At 35.1% G+C, this 25,714-nt stretch overlaps 1 protein-coding gene across 3 annotated transcripts; it reads right to left on the bottom strand.

Annotated features, from left to right (window-relative positions):
• Positions 1–218: 218 nt before the first annotated feature.
• Positions 219–25,172, bottom strand: rbm19 (RNA binding motif protein 19). Of its 3 annotated transcripts, XM_087255199.1 has the most exons (25): positions 24,992–25,128; positions 23,604–23,786; positions 22,969–23,097; positions 22,750–22,782; positions 22,424–22,658; positions 18,563–18,795; positions 18,419–18,478; positions 17,151–17,229; positions 16,990–17,061; positions 16,634–16,840; positions 14,462–14,592; positions 14,259–14,383; positions 13,592–13,688; positions 13,401–13,511; positions 11,144–11,344; positions 10,944–11,016; positions 10,536–10,690; positions 10,184–10,244; positions 9,925–10,004; positions 9,748–9,803; positions 7,203–7,322; positions 4,324–4,426; positions 4,093–4,213; positions 1,192–1,315; positions 219–1,008 (listed from the first exon to the last, which is right to left on the bottom strand). In XM_087255199.1, the coding sequence occupies exons 1-24, from the start codon at positions 25,025–25,027 to the stop codon at positions 1,233–1,235; spliced, it is 2,784 nt and encodes a 927-aa protein (XP_087111325.1). In that variant the 5' UTR covers positions 25,028–25,128; the 3' UTR covers positions 219–1,008; positions 1,192–1,232.
• Between the last annotated feature and the right edge of the window lie 542 nt (positions 25,173–25,714).

Consider the following 25,714-nt stretch of genomic DNA (forward strand, 5'->3'; position numbering starts at 1 on the left):
ACAAAACTAATTTAAAGAATTAAGAGTGTGAAGTCTGTTGACTATGCATTGAGACTTATGCACTAAAATTATTGACTGTAATTAGAAAACTTATTTAAATACAATTGTAAAGATGCAATCAGAAATTAATGACTTTTTTTTAGAGCAACTAACCCATAATTGGCTTTGTATTCTAAGCTTTTATATTTTGGAATAAGATTAATGAAATAAGATAAATGTTGATAGAAATTTCCATTTTTAGTTGAACAAACAAACATTTCAGTAAAGCACCAGAACAATAAATGTCATTGACATAACAGCTTAGTTTGAAGCAACATGATGTTCCTCAGACTTTACAAACTTTACAAAAAGATGTTTCTAGAGTGAATACTCCTCTTTCCAGACTAATTTATTATAGTCATATACAGTATAACCCCAAAAAGGTCATTTTTCAAAAACCAACACTGACAAGTGGCCAGATTTAATAGCAATGCAATGAAAGAACATGTTCACCCTGCACAAAATTACCAAAAAAAAAAGCTTGTAATTCACTCAACAACTGCTTGTTTGAAACATTTTAAGCTTTCATTTCTCCACAAAAGAAGATATTTTGAGAAATCGACAGCCACTTAAGTATTTTTTATTCTTTATAATGGATTTCCAGCATTCTTCAAAATATCTTCTATTGTGTTCAACAGAAAACAGGAAACTAAATGTTTTGAAACCACTTGACAGTGAATAACACATCACTTTGGGCTGAACCATCACTTTAAACACCACAAAAACTTTACATAATTATGTAAGCATCTGGAAATACAATACACAATCTCTGTGTGTACAAACAACAATCAAACCCCTTCCACATTTCATTTCTGATACGATTTCTCAATGTCATCCGCGTGTCAAGGCAGTGTATGAACCGTCTCGGCCCTCTGTGACGATTAAAAACAGCCAAAGCAAGCGTGGCCTTCGGGCTTTTGCTTTTCTAAAAGGACTTAGTCTTGGAGTTCACCTTCAGTCGGAGCGGGTCTGCAGGGAGACGCAGTGTTTAATGCATTGACAGCAATAACAGGGATGATGTATGAGCATATAATAAAAAGCTAATTGGGAGCATCTGGGGCCAAAAGGAAGAATTCCTGAAGAGGGCCCGTGAAGCAGCTGTTTAAGACGCAGTCATAATAGAGATAAATGAAGTTGCACTGGATGATTTACTCTCTTATTGATGCTGGAGGTGAATGACTGACGGCTGCTATTCACTCGCCGTCTCCATCGCCGACCTCCATCTGCTCCAGGATTCCCTCTAACACCTCCGCCTTCCTCTTCTTCTTAGGAGCATCTGAGGGAGACAGATTTGCGCACAGATTTGTTTTAATTTAATTACAGACTGGGAAATGACTAGAATTGCGGTCGATGTTAGAGAAAACGCTTCAAATTAGGAGTAGCTTGTGATTTGGCAGAGTTTTGACAGTCAAAGTAGCGCCAAAAAATAAAAAGTTTGACAAAACGAAGTAAACAATTCAAACAATTAAGCGCTATTAAATACAAATCAACACTTTTTGTATCTGGCACAAACTAATGATGAGCTGAATTACTTGACAGGATTTGACATTCATTTAATTTACTCCTAATTTCATTAAGAGTTTTCGCTTTTTAAGGTAGTTTAATTTGACAGAATATAACAACTGAGCACTGTTTTTTGCTTATGTTTCTAAAGCAGCAGAACTAAATAATAGAGTCCACATACACTACCTGATAAAAGTCTTGTTGCCTATATCAGAAGTGGCTTTTATGAAAGGCAAATGCCTCTAGATTACGCTTTTCATTCATTCATTTTCTTGTCGGCTTGGTCCTTTTATTAATCCGGGGTCGTAACAGCGGAATGAACCGCAAACTTATCCAGCAAGTTTTTACGCAGCGGATGCCCTTCCAGCCACAACCCATCTCTGGGAAATAGATTACGCTTATTTAACCAAAATAAAATATGATCATGCCTTGATTTTTAATTGTTTAATTAGGACAGTAAGGTCTGACATTGCTTAGACAAAAGTCTTGTCACTTAACAGAAATAATGTACAGTATAGAATATAAAGTCATGGTGCAGTGGAAAAGTAATTAATATTGTGTTTCACTCCCACGAGCTTGGACGATTGCATTCATACATCAATGACTTCTCCATCTTACCCCAGGCATGCTTAATAATGTTTATGTCTGGTGACTAGGCTGGCCAATTCTGGAGCACCTTGACCTTCTTTGCTTTCAGGAACTTTGATGTGGAGGCTGAGGTATGGGAAGGAGCGCTATCCTCTTGAAGAATTTGACCTCTCCTGTGTTTTGTAATGTAATGGGCAGCACAAATGTCTTGAGAGCTCAGGCTGTTGATGTTTCCATCTACTCTGCAGATCTCTCGCACATCCCCATACTGAATGTAACCACAAACCATGACTTTTCCTTCACCAAACTTGATTGAATTTGCTGAGAATCTTAGGCCCATGCAGGTTCCAATAGGTCTTCTGCAGTATTTGTGATGATTGGGATGCAGTTCGAAAAAAAAAAAAAGAAAATTCGACCTTCTGCCACTTTTCCAAATGATCAACTGGAGGTTAAGTTATTATTTGTTGCTCTTACAATTGAGATCGAAGACAAGACTTTTATCAGGTAGTGAACGGCATTAAAATTTTTAATTTGTAATAAAATTTTATTCCGTTTAATCTACTTCTCTCAAGTATTTGAAGTATAATTGCTATTAATGCAGTATTTGTAATTATTATATATAAATATTATATTTACTGAGCATTTATTGTCATTCAGCCATTTTCAGACACTTTATTTTTTTTAAATAATGAAAAAGCACACAATTGAAAAAATAATTACATAAAATATATTAAAACATTTAATGTAAAAAATATATGCACATGATTTAGAATAAAAAAAAACTATTTATTATTTTTTATTTATTTATTTATTTATTTAACTAACTAACTAAAAGTTAAAGACGGAATGTTTTATAAATAATTGCTAAACTCATTCCTATATAACTATGCCATGCAAATTTAGCAATCTAATCATTTTAGCAATTTGCAGACACTTCATTTTGTTTTAATTAATTACATTAAAAAAACGAAATTGAAGGCAAAATTATGAATTAAAATATATGAAAAGTTTAATGTAAGAATGATATTTATATTTTTTAATTTAGAATAAAAATGTTTTTTTATTCATTTATTTATTATTATTTTTAACTAGAAATTAAAGACAGAATATTTTATAAAGAACATTGCTTAAATCAATCCTATATTGCTATGACACTAAAATTTTGCATTGTAATTAAATATTATTCTGTTCAACATCCAACCACAGATGAAGCGTTATTCTCAAGTATAATTGCTATTAATACAGTATTTTGTAAATGTTGCACATAAATATTATATTTACTGAGCATTTGTTTTCATTTAACCATTTTCAGACACTTTATTGTTGTTTTAAATAATGAAAAAGCACACAATTGAAGGCACAATTATTGTATAAATAATTTTTTAAAGTTAAATGTAAAAATTATATTTACATGCTTTAACTTAGAATAAAAAAAACTATTTTATTTATTTTATTTTGTTTTAATTAATGAAACAAAACGTACAATTGAAGGCTAAATTATTATAAAAATTCTATAAAAAAATGTATGCAAAAAATATTTAGTTTTATTTATTTAGAATTTAAAAAAATAAGAAAATAACAATTCTTTCCCCAGAAGAAAAAAACTATTATAAGAAATATTGTGAAAATGTCTTTGCTCTGTTAAACATAATTTGTTAAATATTTAAAAAATAGAATTAAAATTTTCACAGGAGGGCTATAAATTTAGTCTTTTACTGTATTTGGGGCTCAACTGAAAATAGAGATTGACCATAAAAATCCATTAAAACTTTCTTTTTCATAGTGTCATAAAAACGAAACGCAAATCTTTTTTTCATCCTGTGATGCTACCAAAAACAGCTTGTTTTGTCAGGCTACTAAGAAAGTGTGTCAAATTAAGTTTGCATTTAATGTGACTGATCAAACAGTTTCACAGCGTCTGCTCTCCATGACTGTGGCTGAAGTATAAAGCAGAGATTTTACCATGAAAGTGTTGTGCGGTTTTCCTCCGCAGGTCGTCTACCGTCTCCTCAGCATCTGCCCACTCCAGCACCAGCCTCCTGCCGTACAGATGAGTGCTGTGGCATAGTGCTGAGAACGCTTTCTGTCACACATACAAAGTTCCTGTTAGACACTAAACCGAATCAAAGACAATCAGCTGTTTGACCGTAAAAAACAAGAGCAACAGAAAGAAACAGAGACAGCTGCACACACCTTGGCATCCTGTTTCGTGAGGAAGTCAATGAAGCCAAAACCACGGTGGGATCCACCAATCCCTTTCTTTGGCAGGCGGACTGTCTTCAGCTCTCCAAACGTACTGAGGGAAAGACATGAATCCAACATCATCTACAACACCTCGACTTCTATTAGAGTACAAAACCATGAAATTACAATAGTACTTTTTAGCAAATATTGGCAATATGCAGTAGTTATGCATCAATATAAGTATTTTATCAGTTTAGAAATGCAGAAAAACAAAGTACAGGGTTTCTGCAGCTTTTAAAGAGCATTCATTCATTTTCTTTTCGGCTTAGTCCCTTTAATAATCTGGGGTCGCCACAGCGGAATGAACCGCCAACTTATGCAGCACATGTTATATGCAGTGGATGCCCTTCCAGCTGCAACCTATCTCTGGGTAACATCCAAACACTCTTATTCACTCTCATTTACACTCATACACTACAGCCAATTAATTTAGCTTACCCAATTCACCTGTACTGCATGTCTTTGGACTGTGGGGAAAACTGGAGCACCCAGAGGAAACCCACGAACGCAGGGAGAACATGCAAACTCTACACAAAAACGCCAACTGACCCAGCCAAGGCTCGAACCAGCGACCTTTCTGTGTGTAGTTTTCAGGTTCTCCCCGCGGTTGCATGGGTTTCCTTCGGGTGCTCCGGTTTCCCCCACAGTCCAAAAACATGCGGTACAGGTGAATTGGGTAAGCTAAATTGTCTGTAGTGTATGTGTATGAATGAGAGTGTATGGGTGTTCCCAGTGATGGGTTGCTGCTGGAAGGACATCCGCCGCGTAAAACATGTGCTGGATAAGTTGGCGGTTCATTCTGCTGTGGCGACCCCAGATTAATAAAAGGATTAGGCCGGAAAAAAAAATGAATGAATGATTGAAGTTTTAAAAACTATAATAAACTAAATGCTCAAAAGTCTGACAAGGTCAGCTTCCTCACTTTTAAACAACTGTTATTGTTTTATTGTTATTGTTTTATTGGAAAATAATTAAACCATTATGGTAAATAGAGTTTAAAAATGACATTCTTAAAGGAAAGTTTAAAGTTTTACTGAAATAGATTGTTGGTGATTGGATGGGTGTTGGCCAGATTGGGTAGCTATACATGAACAGAGAAAAATTAAGACCTGTTTACAAAAACAATTAAGACCTATAACACAATTTCAGTAAATTTAAGTTTTTGAGGCCTACAATTTTGTTTTTGAGATTTAAGACATTTTAATACTTTAAGACCCTGCAGACACCCTGAAGTAAAAAACTCAACACTCGAGCACTGTTTGTGCATCTCTTTTTCCTTTACATGTTCTTGTGCTTTAACAGATAGGGAAACATGTTACAGTAAATGACATGCCATACTTTAAAAGTTTTTATTTTTAATTAACAACAAAAGACAAAAATAGAACAACCCAAAGCGCTGTTTTCATCTGTACATTTGTTCTGTTCTATTTATTAGTGTTATTGGTCATAATTTGTTTATTACAGATCACTTGTCTTCAGTAATGTTCGCAGTAATCTATATTATACAGTGCATATAGTGGTCCCTCGTTAATCTTGGGAGAGTTACATCCTAAACATAGTCTGCAATAGGTGAAATCTTCAATTTAGTCCGCTTTACTTTTACAATTAACATTTTCCTGTTTTTTCTCTCTTCTTTAAACACTCCAAGTGGACCAAGTTGGACCAAGAAGTCCAACTTTTTGTGTGATGCTAGCATCTTCCTCTACCTTTTGGGAGTTGCCACAGGTGCCTTTGTCTGTGCAGAATGTTTTTTCGACATTATGGGATTTGTTGGAAAGAAAACGTACAGTCCAGCACTTCAGAGTCACACTGCTAGTGATCAAAGATTCATGTAAATTTGGCAAGCTGAACGCATTCTGTACTGTACAGTGACACGGCATGGAGAAGATTGATTGATTGACAATGCTTTACAGCCAATCAGGAAACAGAACACAATGCTTTGGAAAAAAAAAGCATGTCAAATTGCACTAAAAAAATCTGTAAAACTGCGAGGTGGTGAAAAGTGAACCACGTTATGGTGAGGGACCACTGTATAGAGTAAAAGGCAAATTCATTATGAAATTGTAATGTAATTGTATTTTCAATTATTTCCTAAGTAATGTTTAATGGAGTTTTCATTTTAAACCTAATTTAATGTTTTTGCCATGATGACCTTAAATGATATTCATCTAGTGGTTTGGAAGACAGTATTATTTAGTCTAAAGTGCAAATTAAAGGCTTAACTAACATTATTTTGACTAGCCAAGCTTAACTAGGTGAGTCAATGACAACAGTGGTTTGTTCTGTAGCCAATCAAACAATTATCATCTCTTAAAAAATATAAATAATATTGACCTTAAAAATAACTTTGAAAAAATAAATAAAACCGCTTTTATTCCAGCCAAACTAAAAATGTAAAATTATCCAGAATAAAAATATATATAATAGGAATAGTGAAAATGTCTTTGCTCTGTTACACATCACCCTGGAAATATTTGAAGAATTCAAATTTCAAATAATTTTCTAATAATCTAATATTTTTTCCTGCAACTCTAGGTTAGCATTGACGTTGCTTTAAACAACGATGCAAACAACTTTCAAACAATGGTTAAATTTTGGCAATGCAAGTGAACATCTTAACCATTCAAACCATTCAAACCTTCACGTCTAAAAAAAAAATGAAGACGTGAAAACATTTTAATTTTACTTCATGCTAATGCAATATTTTCTCTCTGGTATTAAAAATGCTGTTGCATACGAATATTGTTAAGGTACCATATACATGCTAGAAATTCCACACTTGTTGGAATAATATGGCATGAAACATTAAAATGTGAAAGGATGTTTACCAGAAGAGTTCTCTCAGCTCTTTGACTGTGGCCTGGAAAGGGATGTTTCGCACCAAGATCTTAGAGGTCGTCTGTTTCCTGGCGGTTTGCTTTTTCCTCTTGGCCTGTGCCACACCTGACCTACAAAAACAACATAAGGAACACGTTTTTCACTCATACATGTGACCGGTGCCACATTTTAATGACATTAATGAATGTCACGGGCAACTAGGAAAGAAGAGTTGACCCAAAAATGTAAACTTACTCATACTTTACTATCCCTATTACTATTTATAAAAATTAAACAATATAAGACAAAAAAGAAAGATTGCCTGGTCTGATGAGTCTTAACCTCTACTGTGTTATTGGATCATAGGGTCAGAATTTGATGTTAAAAAAAAAAAAATTCATGGAACCATGCTGCTTTGCATCAATGGGTCAGGTTTGTGCCAAGTTTAAGAGTATTGTTCCTCACAATGTCCATACCTTGATTATCTTGTTATGGCCAATTGTAGCAGGACGATGTCAGAAAACTCAAAACAACCCAAAATGGTTTCTTGAACAAAACAACGGGCTTTACTTTATCAATCTAAGCGCATGGTCTAAAGCACACATGGCTGTTGTACTTAGAGCATGTCCGAATCAACTCTTGCTACTTAAAGGATGAGAACAATCCTTATTGTCTTAATAAGTTTTGGGCGGCGCACAGTAAACCAATCAGTTTCCCATTCCTTTCACGAGTCAGTTGTGGTTGCGCCAAGCGGATTCGCTATTTACATAGAGGACTTTGTAAGCGGAAAAACAGAACGCTTCCCTAGCAAGAAAACAAATGTGCTCATGCGTGAGGTTAAAATGCAGCAGACCATCTACAGAAACAGCCAAATTCCACAAAAGCCCCCTGAGGTGAAGAAGGCATGGCAGGACATATAAGTTTATCATTTTTTTGTAGATAGTGTAGATGTTTATGTGCTGCTGCATGTCCCTTTAAGTAATAAGCAACATGTATGTACGTGTATAGGTGCATTTTACTAACGCGCCCTTTAAGAGTATACTCAAATTATGCTATTCGCACCGACCCAGGGCACGTTTGACTGCCATTTCCCAGTTCATTTGACAAGTGTGAGTGCTCCGAATCACGCCGGTTCAGTTAGCCGACCCTGGTCTGGTTGGAAGAAGAGTGCGGTTCGGTTGGTCTACTACAATACGCTTGTAGTGTGAATGCAAAGCTCGCCTGAGCCCAAAACTGAAGACACGGAGTCAGTTTAAAGGGACTGTTTGACATAGATTTAATAATAATTCTTACTTTTTAAATTAAATGTGCAAACACCAAGGTGCATGTCAGCTGGACCTTCAGCAAACCTCATAATGTGCAACACGATGATTTTCATTAAAATTTTGAGGCACCAAAGTGGTGGCTCTGTTCAGCTAAATATTCGACTGTGTGTCACTGCAACCTAAACCACTAAAATAGACTAAATTTAAAATAAAAAATAGACTAAAAATAATACAAAAATACTAACTAAAGCAATCTCCATTGTACTGAGCGAGAGCTCTTCTCTTTCTAACAGAATAGTAGCATCTTTGATGACATAGGCATGTTTGGGCTCGGAAGGTAAAATTGCAGTGCAGCTGCATCAAATTTGCAATCCACCATTAATGCACCTCAAAGGGACAGCAAGGAAATGTAATCATTATTTAAGCACCATCAAAGTGGTTTTAAACCTTTATGAGTTAGTTTCTTCTGTTTAACAGAAAAAAAGATATTTTGAGGAAAGTTGACGACCTGTAAGCATCGACTTCCCTAGGAGGAAAAACAAATTCTATGGAAGCCAATGGAAGTCTCCACTATAGACGTCCAGCGTTCTATAGCCTCTGCCGCCTACTGCAGCTTTCCACAAGAAGTTTGGCCAGAGGAAAAATGGTCATGCCCAACTGAGCCTGGTTTCTCTCAAGGGTTTTTTTTCCTTCACTTTTGTCAACTGGTGAAGTGTACTCCTCGCCACTGGCTTGCTTGGTTTGGGACTTGTGGAGCTGCGCATCGATGGATTTGCTCTTCAGTTATTTGGACTTTCAGCAGTGAAAAACCACACTGAACTGAACCAAACTGAACTTCAACTTGGACTGAAACTGGACTGACACGGTTTCAATTTACCAGAACTAACTGCAACTAAGCTGCTTTGACACAATCTACATTGTAAACGCACAATAGAAATAAAGATGAATTAAATTGAATGGTTACACGTGGCTACAAAGGAAAGTTTCTTCAAAATATATTATTTTGTGTTTAACAGAACAAAGAAAATCATAAATGTTTGAAACTAGTTAAAACTAACTAGTTAGTTAGTTGAACTATTCCTTTAACACACCTTCACTTCAAACTAGCAGGTCCATGGCACACAAATGCTTTTACTATTTAAATCATATTATTATGGACAACTGAGGCAGTTCTGATAGCAAAAAAATGATCTAACCTAGAACCCTGCAAATTGCCTAGCGAGAATAGAAGTCTTCACGAGCTTTAACAAATCTACACCGCACTTGAAAATGGAGTACACAAAAGACTTACTTGACTTCTCTCTCTGATATCTTCACCTCAAGCTGGTGCTCATCAACTGTGCAGTGCTGCAAGAAAAATGAATGAAACGAGGAAAAAACATGCCTGAATTTACTTCATCACTTGAATATTTGCGCATAATAAGAGCACATAAACACAGCGATGAAAGCACAGCAGATGGTCATTTACCTGCAGCTGTCTCATGGCTTTCTGTGCCGCCTCTGGAGTTTTGTACTGCACAAAGCCGTAACCCATCGATAACAATTTACCTGAGATGCATGACACACACACACACACACACACACACACACACACACACACACACACACACACAAAGAGATCAGGGTGAGATTCACACAGCGACTGAAACGAGACAGAGAAATGAGAAAACTAACAAGCGCACAGATGAATATCAATACAGTAAATATGCATTTCGGAGAAAACAAACCTGCTTTATCTCTCTTCTTTGATATCGTGCAGCTTTTCACCACGCCGCATTTAGAAAACGTCTGTCAAAAGAATGCAATGAAAGCCATATGGTGAGACACGGGCCATGTTTACACCTGTTATGAACATCCGTTTCGGGTGATCTGATCACACAACACATGTTTACACCTAGAACTAATATGCATCTTAAATGAGTCTCCTGTGATCAGCAAAACAAGAAGGCCTCTCAGGTTTCCACTGCAAATCCCTAAACCACAACCGCTTTGCTGCTCAAGCATATGCTTGTGTGTGTGTGTGTGTTTGTGTGTGTGTGTGTGTGTGTGTGTGTGTGTGTGTGTGTGTGTTTAGTTTACCTTCTGTAATGTTTCTTCTGAGGTGATAAAGTTCAAGTTCTTAATGAAGAGAGTCGAGCCAGGTAAAATCTGGTCATCTTCTTCCTCTTCCTCCTCCTCTTCTTCATTTTGGACTGAATCATTTTTCACAGCAGATTTCTCTTTGGTTTGAGGCTCTGGGAGGAAAAACAGAATCAGAGAATAACACAAAGAACTAACACAGAAACACAGATTGGGACAACACAGAACAAATATAAGAAAAAGAAATCATAGAAACACAGATTGGGATGTACTCTAGAATAGTTTTATTATTATTACTTATTATTAATGAGAAAAAAAGGGACAACAAATGAAAACGCATCAAAGTCACCTAACATTGAATTGATTGTTTAATTACAGCAGATGGCTGAATCAGAATTAAAGTATTACCTGGTCTAGGTGCTGAGGGAGTTGTAAAGACAGCGACAGGAGCCCATTCCAGATACAAAGGGACATGTTGAAACTAGAAAGAAATACAAACATATAACATCATATGCTGTCATTAAAGCTTGATAAAACTAGCTAAAGCCCTAATAAAACATAGCCTAAACATTAGCTGAAATGGCCATTCCAAACAAGTGCCCACTGACCTTTGTGTATGCAAGTTTCATGAAAGCACGTTTGGCTTCTGTGGGCTCCAGGAACTCCACTATCGCTGTAAGGCCAGAAGGGGGCAGCAGAACTCTACCCAAAGACCCATGGGGCGAGAACAGAGCCTCCAGATCTGCAACCTGCACTCCTGACGGCAAGTTTTTTACGAGGATAACACATTTACTGCGCTCACCCGACGCCTGGAAACCACACACGTTTAAACATATAGATGAGTTAACCATGTGGATACAAACAGAAAAGATGGATTTGGCCACTGATGTTTGTTCTATCAAGCTTTTTTTTTTTTTAAATGTGCCCTTACTATGAATCATTATGAATCATTATCACATTGTTATTTCAATATGTTTAAGTATTGCAAAGTTACAGCCTCAGATACACCTTGACATTGTGCTAGCACATTTGTCAATGCAGTAAATGATGACCACACTGTTGATCAACATGATTTCCATAACTTTTGGTCAGCATTGTCTGAAGATGATGATGAAGAGGAGTCAGTTTATGGACACTGATGTTGTTCTATCAAGCTTTTTTTTTTTAAATGTGCCCTTATTATGAATCATTATCACGTTGTTATTTCAATAGATGTTAAAGAATAATGCGAGCGATTCAATCAAGAATGCACAATGTATATAAAAATAACATTTTAAAGCTGAATATTCAGCTTCAATGTCTCACTCAGTGTATTCAGCATCCCGTCATCTTTCAGAAATGATTGTAATGAGCTGGTTTGATGCTCAAGAAACATTAGTTATTATTATCAATGGTGAAAACAGTAGTAGAAACTAACACTTTTGCAAATATCATTTAACATTTTATAGGGTTATTTAATGAACAGAAAAATCAAACTGGACAGTTTCTGTGAAATTTTTGTCTTTTTTGTAACATTAATGTTTACTGGTATTTTTGATCAGTTTAAAGGGATAGTTCACCCATAAACGAAAATTCTGTCATTGCTTTCTCACTCTTAATTTGTTTCATACCTGTTTGAGAGTTTTTTGTTTGCTTGTTTGTTTGTTATATTTTATTTTAAAAATGGAGATATATTAATGAATGTTGGAAAGAAGCAACCATTGACATCCACAGAAGAAAAAAAACAAATACTTAGGAGGAAAATGGTTACAGCTTTCAGTATATCTCCTTTTTGTGTTCAAAAGAACCCCAAAACTTTGAAACAAATCAAATGATAACAGGGGTTTCATTTTGGTTGAAGAATCCTTTTAAGTACCCTATGTTGAAAGTAATTTAATATTCTTGATGAGATTAAAGAAAGTTCACCCAAAAATGAAAATTCTGTCATCAATTTCAATTTGTTCCATACCAGTTTGAGGTTTTTTTTCTTTTTTTGTTTCTTTGTTTTTTTTTTTTTTGTTTTTTTTCAAAGGAGATATATTGATGAATGTTGGAAACAGGTAAACATTGACTTTCATAGTAGCAAAAAAAGAAATATTATGGAAGAAAATGGTTACAGGTTTCAGTATATCTCCTTCAGTGAAAATGCCTGAAATGCTACAATTGATGACAGGACTTTCAGTTTGGGGTGTAGAATCCCTTTAAGGACCCCATAGTTAAAAGTAATTAATTTAAAAAAAATTGTACTGAATGCAGATTCTGAAAAGTGTCTGAACAGTGAACTTGAACAGTGTATGGGTAAATCAAACACACTATACCTGACTGAACGAGGGCTAAAATTCAGAATTATTGTAATGAGTTGGTTTGATGCACAAGAAACATTTGTTATTATTACCAAAACTGAAAGCTGTCATATAAACTAATGTGTTTGCAAAAACAACTGTACGTGGTAAAACATCAATGTTTTACTGGTATTCTTAATAAGTTTGAAGGAATAGTTCACCCGAAAATGAAAATTGTTATCATTTTCTCACCCTCGATTTGTTCCATACCAGTGTGAGGTTGTTTTTGTCTTTGTTTGTTTGTTTGTTTGTTTGTTTGTTTGTTTGTTTGTTTGTTTTTAAAAAGGAGATATATTGATGAATGTTGGAAACAAGCAACCTTTGGAATACACAGAAAAACAAAAACAAATACTATGTAAGAAAATAGCAGCAGGTTTCAATATATCTCCTTTTGTGTTCAACAGAAGCCCAAAACTCTGAAACGAATCAAATGATGACAGGATTTTCATTTTAGGGTGAGGTATCATGTTGAAAGTAATTAAAACAAAAATTGAACTGAACCCAGACTAATGAATAGTGTATGAGTAAAGCAAACACACTATACCTGACTGAACGAGTCCAGAGAAACTCCATTGTCCAAGAGAAACTGTCTGGTTTCTTGTACAATCTGCGTCTCTCCAAGAGCCATCCTGACAGCCAGACTGCCATCAGACTCCTGCACACAAACAGAAGCAAGTCCATTGTTTATCATCTCCAAAACAAAATAAAGAGCATTCATACGACTCAAAGACTCACGTGATCCAACACTTGGCTCTTGGTTGTGTTGTATTTCTCAGCGATGGCATCGGCCACTGCACTCGTACCCAAAAACAGCGTGTTCCAGTTATGAGAGCTGAATTAAAAAGGCAATAAAGAGAAGACAACTGGTAACATTGTGGTCTTTGTTTCTAACACATTCCATGTACTTACTATAAGAACAACAATAAACCCTTAGTTCATGCACAGAAGGATAGGGGAAATTTGAAAATATTCTAATAATAGCAAATTAAACAGTGATTTCTCTTTTTTTAGCCAAAAAGCCTGATAAACTAATTGTTGTGCAATAAAACATTTTCCCTACTAGCAAATATTAATCCAACACCAAAAATAAAAGCAGACAATAACCCACTATAACACTATCACCAATGTAAAACTGCTAAATTTATTAACAGTATATAAGGCAAGTATAAGTAACTGTAATTAAATGACCTTCAAAATAAAAGTAATCCATTAATTACTTTCACTAAACATGTAATTTAATTTCTTTGTAACTCATTGCACCCTACACTGACTCTAACCATATATACAGCAAGTACCTGCAGTCAATTTTAACTCTTCAGTACTTGTATAATGTATAGTGACACTGTAACAAAGACACCTTAAAATAAAGTGCAAGTTTTTTCAGCTCCAGACAGATCCTGACCTGCCGCTGGCTGCCTTATCTTTGGCGTCTTTCTTTCTCTTATATGAGGAGCTGCCGGGAGCATCAGGCCCCTGATCGGCCTTTTCCTTCTTCAGCCTTGAAGCCATGACGTGCAGAACGCGACCCTATAGGGTCCAAACAGAGGTAAGAAAACAAAGACAGCCCCAATAGACAAAGCTGAGGTCAAAAGAACAGATTAGTACCTGGAATGTGTGTCCATCCAGCTGAGCCAGGGCTGATACTGCATTCTCTGGTATCATGTATGTGACAAACGCAAAGCCTTTAGGCTTCTTAGTCAGACTGTCTATGGGGAAAAGCACCTCAGATAGAGGACCTGATGGGGGACACAAGAAAATAATTGTTTTTTTTTTTAATAGACCAAGAAATTAAGGTATGCATTAAAGAAAACACAGGCAGAATTAATTGATAAAAACGTACAAAAAATTTGATTCAGTTACAGTACTAAATGTAATGTTACTGCATAACGTGATCTCACGGACGTTGGGTAACTTCAGAATTTTTTCAGAATTTTGGTTGTGTAAATTATTCCTAAAACAAAAGCCAAAATTAAAAAAGAAAAAGTTTTATTTAAAGCATAAAAATGTACATTTAAAAAAGAAACCAAGAAAAAATCTGTAAAACAGAATTTGGGAGAAGATAAAATGAATTTCCTAGGTATTAGTGCTTAGTATGTCATTGGTATTTACAACCGTTTCCTACTTACAACTGATGTTTTATTTTTAATCTTTTGTCTACTTTCAATCCCTTAACTGAATTCTTTAAGAGTCTATAGATATATTGTCAATTTCTCATCATTCTAATATCACAGAATAAGTCAACAGAAATCATACATAAATACCTAATGAGACAACAAAGATTAGTTTGAAGCTTTGATTTCTGCTCTAAAAAATACAAAACTACCATTAATAGGACCAGGACTGTAAGAGAACATTAGCTTTTAAGAATTTTTGTCATCAAATCGAAATTACCATTTTAACAGCAAACAATTTAAATTCCATCGAGTGGCTGCTGCAATGCATTAGACCACATTCAGAGTTTCTGCAGGTTTCATCAAGTCAAATTTAAGAATAAAGTTATGAATAAAGTTTTAACATAAGGGTATTGCACACTGAATCTGAAATTTTCATCTGTAATTTTCGTACACTAAAAAAATTAATTCTGGATATTTCTGCTTTTAACAGTTCAGACCCACCGTAAAAGTGAAAAGCTAATTACAGAATTCCATCATCTGAGCTACAGACAACGTTATGATAAACATAAAAAGCATAAAATAAAGACAGAATGTGGCGGACAGCTGAGAACCCCTTTATGCTGGATTTAGCACCTCTCCCCTGCTGCTGCTGCTTTGTTTGTGTGTGTGTGTGTGTGTGTGTGTGTGTGTGTCCATACACAGTTAACGTACTGCCCATAGACATTATAATAGAATGGTCCGCTTTCGGTCTGCTGCTTCGATACTTCAGTGCAGCCACCGTCTATTATAATGTCATTTAATATGCCAGTCTCTTTTCAAGATTTGTTTACGTACGTGAATGTGTAAAGTATCACAAGCAATGTATCAAAATTCCAGCGCAGATCTTTGATAATGAGCTACGCATCGGAGTCAGTGTGCAAGGTTTGTTTACATGATGATTTTTTTGCATATGATTTTGAAAAAAAAAAACGCATACGAACATTTAGGACTTCAGTGTGCAAAGACCTTTATAGAGGGCTAAACACAAAGCATTTTTTTTCTTATGGCCTGGGTGGACAAAAGGAAAATCTTTTTACTTGCCTCATCAAAAAAACTAAATATAAATCTAATTTAGTTATTTCTTAGCCACATATTTTAAATAATGTGTCAAAACAAGCAAACTCTAGTTAAATCTAGTCAACGTGCACTTTTTTTTTACATAACATTTCTTTAAAAAAAAGTTTTAAAATTGTACTAAACTAAACATATGCTCAACAGTCTCTCCAGGTCAGTGTCCTCACCAGGTATAGCTATAAATACATGGAGAGCTTTTAATCAAATGCTATTGTAGAGAAGATAATTAAACTATGTTGGTAAACAGAGTTAAAATTCAACTATTGTTAAAAGTTCTGTTACTTGGGGATTTGGTGGGTGATCGACTGAACGGATAAATTCACATGGACAAATGAAAATTAAGACTTTATTAAATTATTTGAGACCTACAACACAATATTTCAGTGAATCCATTACTTTTCAAAGCCTAAGATTTAGTTTTTGAAATGTAAGACCTTTTAAGACACTGCGGACTCCCTGACATGAGTCTACATTACAAAACTAATCCAGACAAAAAGTGACATACTCTGTTTACACCTGTATTTTGTGTCATCATGTGTCTGCGACTGACCGTGTTTGCTAAATACTTCTTTCAGATCCTCCTCAGTGCACGTGTAGGGCATGTTTCTAATGAAAAGTCGTCCAGATTCTGCGACATCCTCCTCTTCCTCGTCGTCCTTCAGCTCGCGCACAAAATTCTTTTCCATCTCGCTTCTTTTTGCAGAACGCCTGTCGTTTTTAAAGTTGTTGGCTCTGAAAACCTCAATGTAGCGCCCTCCTGTGGGTTCACACAGATAATGAACAAACGGGAACTAGTTTCATGTACCATACTTGTTTTCAAATTAGATTAGACCTGTAAAAAATGTCAGAAGCAAAGAAAGGTCATCACTGTAGTGAACTTGTCAGAAAGAGTGAAAAGGTGCTCACCCATGTAGTCCTTGTCAAGGCGCAGGGCTCTCTCGACCTCTGCCTCTGATCGTAGGTCCACATACACGTAACCTTATTGCAGGAAATACAACATCAATCAATCTGCAGCAGCTTGACATCTTCAACCCATCAACAGGCAGAAAAAAAGCAGATGCTCTTACCCGAGTTGCGGCCGTCACTGTTCTTAGCGAATCGAATGGCAACGGGTTTCAAAGGCATCATAAACTCTTTCACTTGTTGCTGTGGTCAAAATAAAATACATTCAATTCAATTTAAGTTTATTTGTATTTTCACAATAATTATTGTTACAATGCAGCTTTACATAAGGTGCACATTACTGCATTACAACTAAAATCAGAAATGTTAAGGAGTTGTGCATAGGGACGGACATATACACAACACATACACTCACCGGCCACATTATTAGGTCACTTTATTATTGGAAAATAAGATTGGAAAAACGTTGCCTGGTGTGTCAATGATCTCAGACTGGTTTGTTGAACACGACAATGAGTTCACTGTACTCAAACAGCCTTCACAGTCAATCCAATAGTGCAGCTTTGGAATGTGGTGGAATGGGAGATTCGCATCATGGATGTGGAGCCCACAAATCTGCAGCATTTGATGCTATCATGTCAGTATTAACTAAAATCACTGAGAAATATTTCCAGCACCTACTTGAATCTATGCCACGAAGGCCACGAACCAGGTGCTAGTAAGGTGTACCTAATAAAGTAGCCGGTAAGTGTATATGATATGACATAACACACACGCACACGCACACACATTTAAAAACACATTTAAAAACTGTTTTAACTATTTTAAAAACAGTCAAACTAAAATTTTGCACGCATGAATTTAAAAAAACAGCAGACTACATTTCTAATAATTAATTAAACTAAAAATAAAATATAGTAGCATCACAAATTTATATCGAAGTATGTAAAAGTAGGATAGAAACAAACATTTTACACTTATTAATATTTACTCTAGAAACATTTGTGGTCAGTTTAAGAACTGATTTGTAATTATAAACAGTTGCAAAAACATTAACGTAACATTAACATAAATTTAATTATATATGTAAAAATGTAATACATGAATGCTACAATAAACTGTTTAAATTAGAAAAATAAATCATTATAATAACAGATCAGTTAAGATAGCTAGGGATGTACAATCGGCAGCCACATTATCACAAAAAAATTGGTATGTATTTTTTTTTATCATTCATAAAAATAGGTCAATGTTAATAGATATAAAATGTTCATATTGATGCACTGCTAAAGACAGCACTTCATAAAAAGTTAAACAGTTAATATTAATGTAATAGTTTGTTTTTTTTGCTGTAACATTAACTAAGGATGCTGTAAAAAATAAAAATAAAAAGTTTTACACATTCAATATCACCCAATAACAAAAATCTCACCTCTTTGACATTGAATGGAGCACCTCGTAGCTTGACTGTGAACTCTGTGGTTGGCTCAATCTATAATAACATGCATGAAGAGCACAGAGTTACTCTCTAACAGAGACAAATCCATATTTGCTTATTAAAAGTTATTTCACTCACTGCTGGCCTTGTGCTTTTCTGGCTGCTTGTCTTCTCTCCACTCTCATATGCACTGTCTGCGTGCTGGACTATGGACTCTTCCTCCTCTTTCCCCTCATCTTCCTCATTTTCATCAGCAGCACTCGCACTGCTGTCGTCATCTTTCTCATCCAGCATGTCTGATTTCTCCACCATTTTGGAGCGGAGATAGTCCATATCAGACAGACCAGTCTTCAAGGCCTCCTTCTCGTTATCTGGTGAGAAAACAGATTTAGACAAACAATTCTTTAGAATATGATGTGTAAGTAACTTTATTGATAAAATTATCTATAAATATGCTAATTTGACCTACTTTCTCGAAAAAACAATGCTAAAGCCAATTATTTTACTGTAACATATGAATGCTAGTTTCCTTCAGACATTAAGCTGAGTGACAGTGTCTTTACATGTTGCATCTGGTGAAATAATGCACACATTAAAGAAAAAATTAAATAAAATGCATCAAAAAACGCTTTTTTAAACAGGTAAAGGACCAGTTGGATGGCTTTCTAACTAACTAAACAACTGGGCTGAGGTAACAGCCACATGGTTATTTTGTCAGCAGAATAATTTATGATGTTGACCCAACTGCCATCAATTTAAAAAGTGATGAGAGATCTACTGGAAAAAAAAGAACATTGTTGGATATGCATTTGCGCCTAAAGTCCATTGTCAGCTATGCTCAATCCTGTTTGGTGTTGTCAATCTGGCAACCCATATTTGTCAATGTTTTGTATTCAAATTGTAGCTGCTAGCTGTCTATATTGCATGCTGCATCTTTACATTGCACTAAATGATGCTGTGTGTAGCTTTTAATTTCTAAAATATCAATTCTGGATTAAGTATTATGGTAGTATATAGTATATACATTATCATATAATAGTGAATGTGGTAAAAATGTTTTCAACGAGAATATTCCAGAATGACAATGATGCAATTCATCAGGCCTAAACTGTCAAAGATTACTTCATTGTCACACTTGAATTTATCAGAACACCATTAAAAATCTAGACATGTGTTGTTGTAGGTTTTACACAGTAGTTTTTCTCAGGGTAAATTAATGAAGGTGATCCTATTATCAATACATGAACTTCACTAAAATCCATCTCTAAAACTTTGTGATAAAGGATAAGGGAATCAAAACTACAGCTACACGATATTGGACGAAACTGACAATGCAATATTTAGTTTTTCTGCAATATTTACTGCAATATTCATGTAATTTTAAAAGATTATTTAAAGAACTTTATGTTTGCTAAGAATTCATGATTTTATATTTGTAGCATAGAGCATAGGAGGTTGCTTATTAGGGCGTACTCACACTATGTACAGTTGCCTTGAACCGGGCCAAAGCACGCTTGTCCCCCCTCCCATCTCCCCCGACCGCCCACACTCACATTACACTCGGGCATAGGCACGCTAACATCATCGATGATGCACTGTTCAGTAAACTCTTTCGCTCAACACTGTGGAGATTTCTTTAGTTATATTGTTTTAGTCGTTTGATATGCAGTGACACGCAGACAAATATTTCGCAGAACAGATCAACCACTTTTTACGCTCATAAACAATCAAAGTCCTCGTGCTGCAGGAATTAAGAGGTTTGCTGAAGGAGCAGCTGTCGTGCAGTGAGGGGTTTGCATCTTTAATAAACTACGACAGTTTGCGTTCATTGAACAGTAAGAATGATCAATTAATCCATATGAAACAGCACCCTTAAAGTCACGTCTCACTTTTAGTTTCGTTTTGCACTCACACACAAGCGTATCGCGCCAAACCCCCAATTGAACCGCGCTCAGTAACACCTCTTCCTACTGGGCCTGAGCCCGATTCAGAGCACCAGGCACGTGCACACATAGGGCTCAACCTGTGCAGTGCACATGCCCTTTTTAGTCTTGGATAGAAAGTGCCCTTCCAAAATGATCAAAAGTGCCCCCGCGACGCGGCACACCTTCGGTCCCGCCCTTCAGTAGGCGCGCGACAACACCGCTCTTGAGTACGCGCGCGACAACACAGCTGATCAGTACGCGCGCGACAACACAGCTCTTCAGTACGCGCGCATCCCCTCTGCAGATCTGCACCAATCACCCACCCACCCATTTTAAGGTAAAATGTCAAATAACAGTGTAATCGGATGTGAAATATCAACACTGTATAATCTACATTGTAATAAAAAAAAATACAATTAATCTTTGTTAAAGCTACATATTTTCTAATTTCTTGTACCCAAATGGTTTAAATTAACTTGAAACCTTACACACACTTTGTTCACTCAATTAGGGTTAAGCTTTGCTTGTGTTCTGAACTTTTTCCTGGTTAATTATAATCACAACTCAACATTGCAGCTTCTGCGATGTAACTACTGCATATTTGCACATTGCGATATCGACAATGTCATGATTAACCCTTAAACTAGCCACCAAGAGAAAAAAACTGTTTGAATTGCATTTCTTAACTCCTAATGTCGCTAGTTAACACACTGAATGCATTTTTTTCCAACAAACCCCATAATTTCTAAAATATCAGCCTCTACCAAATAGGGATGCAACAATTATGGATTTTGGTAGCACAATTACAGCCTGAGAAATAATCACAGTTATCACAATTATTATGCAGTTTTAATTTCAAAACACTTCTAGTAAATCACATGAAAACTCCTTATATTTAAACTGTTGTTTATTGCTGCTCAGTAACCAATTAATACAGCACAAAAATAAAAATAAAAAACAAACAGTAGTCCATTTCTCTTTGCACTTAAAAATAAGTGGAAAAAAAGGTTTTGGCATTTGAACAGAAGTAATAATTTTACACTGAAAATAAATGAAAGAACAATGCATAAATAAAAAAAAATAAATGAAATTAATTTGTCTAATGTAAATCTTTCTCTTTTAAAGAGAACAAATGTAGTCAAATGCTGCTGAACCTCTGTCTGAAAGGCAAGTTTGATCTATATTACAAAATTGTTTGGTATTTTTCTTTTTTTTTCTCTCTTTGTGGTAGAAATGTGTATATTCAATACAAAGTATGAAGCTGATTGTTCCAGTTCTTGTCAAGGTGCGGTCATGGCATTCATAACTAGGTGCACCTGTAAAGCGTGCGGGAGCGTGTTGTGGCCCGCCAATTAGCACATGTAAGCCGCGTACATCCACTGAAAATAACGAACTTGCGCGCACATAAGACCCGATTTGTGAATGGCCCTTAATTAAGAGCCTCAGCCATAGTTAATCCTGTGTGTGTGGGTTTTAGCCTCAGTGTACAATTTTGGAACTTTAAACTAGTGCACAGTTGGCATAACTCTGTTTAGTTGATGCATTTTTGTTCCGTGCAGAAATCCGGTGTTGAGAAGCCTTTATGATTAATTAACCGTGATGAATTAAATCGCGGTTAATAGGGAAATGCATCCCTACTACCAAATAGTTGATATGTCGGTTTATGGTAAAAGTACCGCACTCAATACACATACTCTGAAAAATCTGAAAATATGAAGTGTAAGATTAATTTTTTTTTTTTAAATATTCAAAATAAAACATTTTTTAATACTAAATCACCTCAATCAGATTCTCATTTAACATGTTTTCTTTTCTTTTTTTTACAATAAAATCAAAATCAAGTACAGTAATATAGTGCAATAGTGCAACATGATGTTTGTTTGATTTTTTTTTGTAAACCAACAATGCGTGTAAGCCATTATTTAAAACAATCATTCTTTAAATGACTTTAACAGACATTATTTAAAACAGTAAAAACATGGCCAACTATTTGGTAGAGGGGCAGTCAAAGAGTTAATGCACATCGTAATCAGTGCTAAAATTTGTTAAATTAAATATTGTACATATACCACACCTTGTTTGTCCTCTTCATCTGCAGCATCCTCACCGTCATCACTTGATTCCTCCGATTCATCAGAGTCAAAGTTCAGGTAATCATCTTCAACAGCCGCTTTCTGCTTCTTCTCTTTCTTCTTCTCCATTTCAGGTCTAACAGCAGTCGCTTCCACTGTGTCATTGGCCCATGTGGGAACCTGTCCACGTTTCTGGTGCACTGCCAGAAACTCCTGGAAGCTCTCGTCTTTTTCAAGCTGAGAATTACAAACAACATTTTATAGAATGTCAGCAAGTTCATCGATTTTGTATGAACTGTGTTGACACAAAACAAAAAAGCAAACTTACATCTCCCAGAACATTTAAAATCTTCTTGGGCTTCTGTGGAGCAAGAGCATAAATTCAGAATGATTTATTTGTAATGCATATTTTACAATAAATTCAGTTATAAACTACTCTAAAGAAAATAAATGGCAAACATCAGATCTTACTTTATAGTTTGCAATCACATTTATTGTAAGTGCTCAGCACAGACACTGAGAAAAAGGCAGAAATTAGTTAACCAACCTTTTTTTCTTTTTCTCCTTGGTCATGTGTTTTTTTTTCTTCAGTATCTTTCTTTGATGAAGGCTGGCGTGTGTGTTTGCTCCAGGGTCTGGCTTTGTTTGGATCGCCAAAATCTGTGCACAATTCCACCTTTTTTGGACAGATGATAAAAAAATTTGAATGGTATTTTATAATGTTCATTTAAACCATCTGGGTTGCTATTTTAATTAATAAATGATTTATTTTTAATGTCAACTTAAAAAAGCATTTTAGCAAAAAAAAATTGACAATTTAGCAACTTACAATTGACAACTTAAACAACATCTTATTCCAAACTGTACTTACTTAAATATATAAAAGAAAAAGCAGAAATGCTTTTAATTTGTTTTATATTTTAAATTATTAAAAACTTCTTACTGAAAAATAATATGTAAAACCTAGTGTATTGAAGGATAGTGACAAAGTAATAATAATTAAAGAATATTTGGGGAGGTTGTGTATGTATTTTTCAAATCATGATAATGCACAAAGTTCAATTATTTTTCTCAGAAAAAAATACAAATAAAAGTACAGGTTAACATTGGGGGATAAAATCTGTATTGTAGTTTTATAATTTTTTTAAATGCTTGAAAACGCTCCATGATCTTGCCACTCACAGTAACCCTAGATGTGTCCACAAAGCTCTTGTTGAAATGTTTCAAAGCTTTCTGTGCATCTTCTTCTGTCTTGAAACCCACAAATCCAAATTTGCGGAATTTTCCATCCTTGGTGAATTTGAGTGCACAATCTGTAAGTGTCCCAAAATCTGCAAACATCTTACGGAAGCGATCTTCCTTCATCTGGAGACACAACATGAATAAAATGCTTATCAGCAGATCAAATGACATGCATTGCACACACATACAGTTTGAGAACACAAAACTGCCTGATTTTAGGGTTTAATGGAATAAAATAAACTCTTTTTAATGATATCAGTGATAATTATAAGAAGGTACAGTAATGGTACAATGTCACACTGTTGCTGTCCCTTAGGAAAATTAAACAAAAAAACAATATTACTCTAGTTAAACCATGTATAACCAATTGAGGTAAAGTTAGTTTTATATTTGCAAATTTAGACTTTCTCCTTAATAATATCATTTCATAAAAGTATTATTTGCAAACTCTAAATAGTGAAATCATTTTAGCAGCCAACAACTATCAAAGTACAACATTGTTCACAGTCAAATAAACATTGTTAATGTTGTTTTTAAGCCACACTTGCATGCTAATTCCAATCGAAAATTCAAAGTAACCTGGTGAACAATATGACTTCTAAATGAACGAATGTGCGAATATAAAACCAACTTTACCTCTATGTATGACCACAACTGGCAAATGATTTTGCTACACGAATCATAATTTAAAAATAACGTTAGTATATGAAGTAATACTGAGGTTATAAAATTAATAGTGAGCCAAAAAACATAGTTACTAACGTTACGGTTTTACTCAAATTTTCAAAAGGAGTCTAAATGGCTGAGGTAAAGTTGGTTTCATATTTGCACATTCGTTCATTAAGAAGTCATATTGTTCTCTAACGTCTTATTTTTTACCATGTTACCTTGAATATTCGATCGGAATTATCGTTAGCATGCAAGTATGACTTCTAAACAACATTAACACTATCTAATTCACTGTGAACAATGCTGTACTTTGATAGTCATTTGCTGCTAATTTGATTTCCCTATTTACAATTCGCAAAGAATACTTTAATAAAATTATAATATTAAGGAGAATGTCGGGATATCCAAATATAAAACCAACTTTTCCCTTTATGTCAATAGGTAATGTAACTGTTAGATAGCATTCTGCTTTTAGTAGCCACTGTAGCTCAGCAACAGCACGTCAAACTAAACCACAGTCGTTTTGTGTTACTTTTTGTGAGTAAATACAACAAATAAACGTGTCTGTAATGTTAGATGAACACTTCTTCGTGTAACGTAAAGCATGCATACTTGACAGCAGAGTTCTATCATATACTAATATTATTATGAATACTTACCCCATTCGGGAGATTTTTGACTATTAACCTTGACATTTTTCTGAGCCAAGTGAGAGTTTCTCCTGTAAAATAACAATGTATGGTTTTATCAACAATAAAGCATGGAGCCCTTTAGTGCGTCGCCATCTTTACTGTGTGACGTAAAGCGCGTAGCCAAAGACACTTGATTATGGCTCCCACTTGTGGACATAAGCGAAATATTTCCTTAAAAAGTGAAGCTACTTTACTTAAAACAACACTTATTAAGATTTTTTAATGCTGCTTGGTATTTTGTATGTCCTGGCTTTCAAGCATAAAATATATTAAAGATTAGGAGGGAGGATCTCCAAAAAAAGTCATAAATATGAGGCGATTTTGTTGTTTTATAGATTCACTCTCGTAAATAAAGCTAATTTTTGTAAACTAATGTGTTCATAATTCCACTCATAATTGCCTATATAAAAGCCCTTGTGTTTTAAACAAAAAAAATTAAATTTAAAAATAAAAATCAGCATTTAAAGGGATAGTTCACCTAAAAATAAAAATGACTTACTGTTTTTTTCTCATACAAGTGGTTCCAAACCTTTACTGGTTTGAAGATATTTTGAAGAAAGTTGAAAGACTAGACTTATGCAGTAGGAAATCAAACTACTACCCAGGAAGCAAAGAATTCTGGCCCAGATTTGGCATGAAGCTGGCAACACAGGCATTCATCCGACACTGGCATACAGCATGTGGGCCAAA

The sequence above is a fragment of the Danio rerio genome, chromosome 6 (genome assembly GCF_052040795.2).
Source record: "Danio rerio strain M-AB ecotype USA chromosome 6, GRCz13ab, whole genome shotgun sequence".
Lineage (NCBI taxonomy): Eukaryota > Metazoa > Chordata > Actinopteri > Cypriniformes > Danionidae > Danio > Danio rerio.

Coding starts and splice junctions, on each gene's coding strand:
- rbm19 (XM_087255199.1), bottom strand. CDS start 25,027: ATGTCAAGGTTAATAGTCAAAAATCTCCCGAATGGG. Junction 18,796..22,423: donor AGATGAAGAGGACAAACAAG/GTGTGGTATATG, acceptor TTTTCTCACCAG/ATAACGAGAAGGAGGCCTTG. Junction 17,230..18,418: donor CTCCATTCAATGTCAAAGAG/GTGAGATTTTTG, acceptor TTTTGACCACAG/CAACAAGTGAAAGAGTTTAT.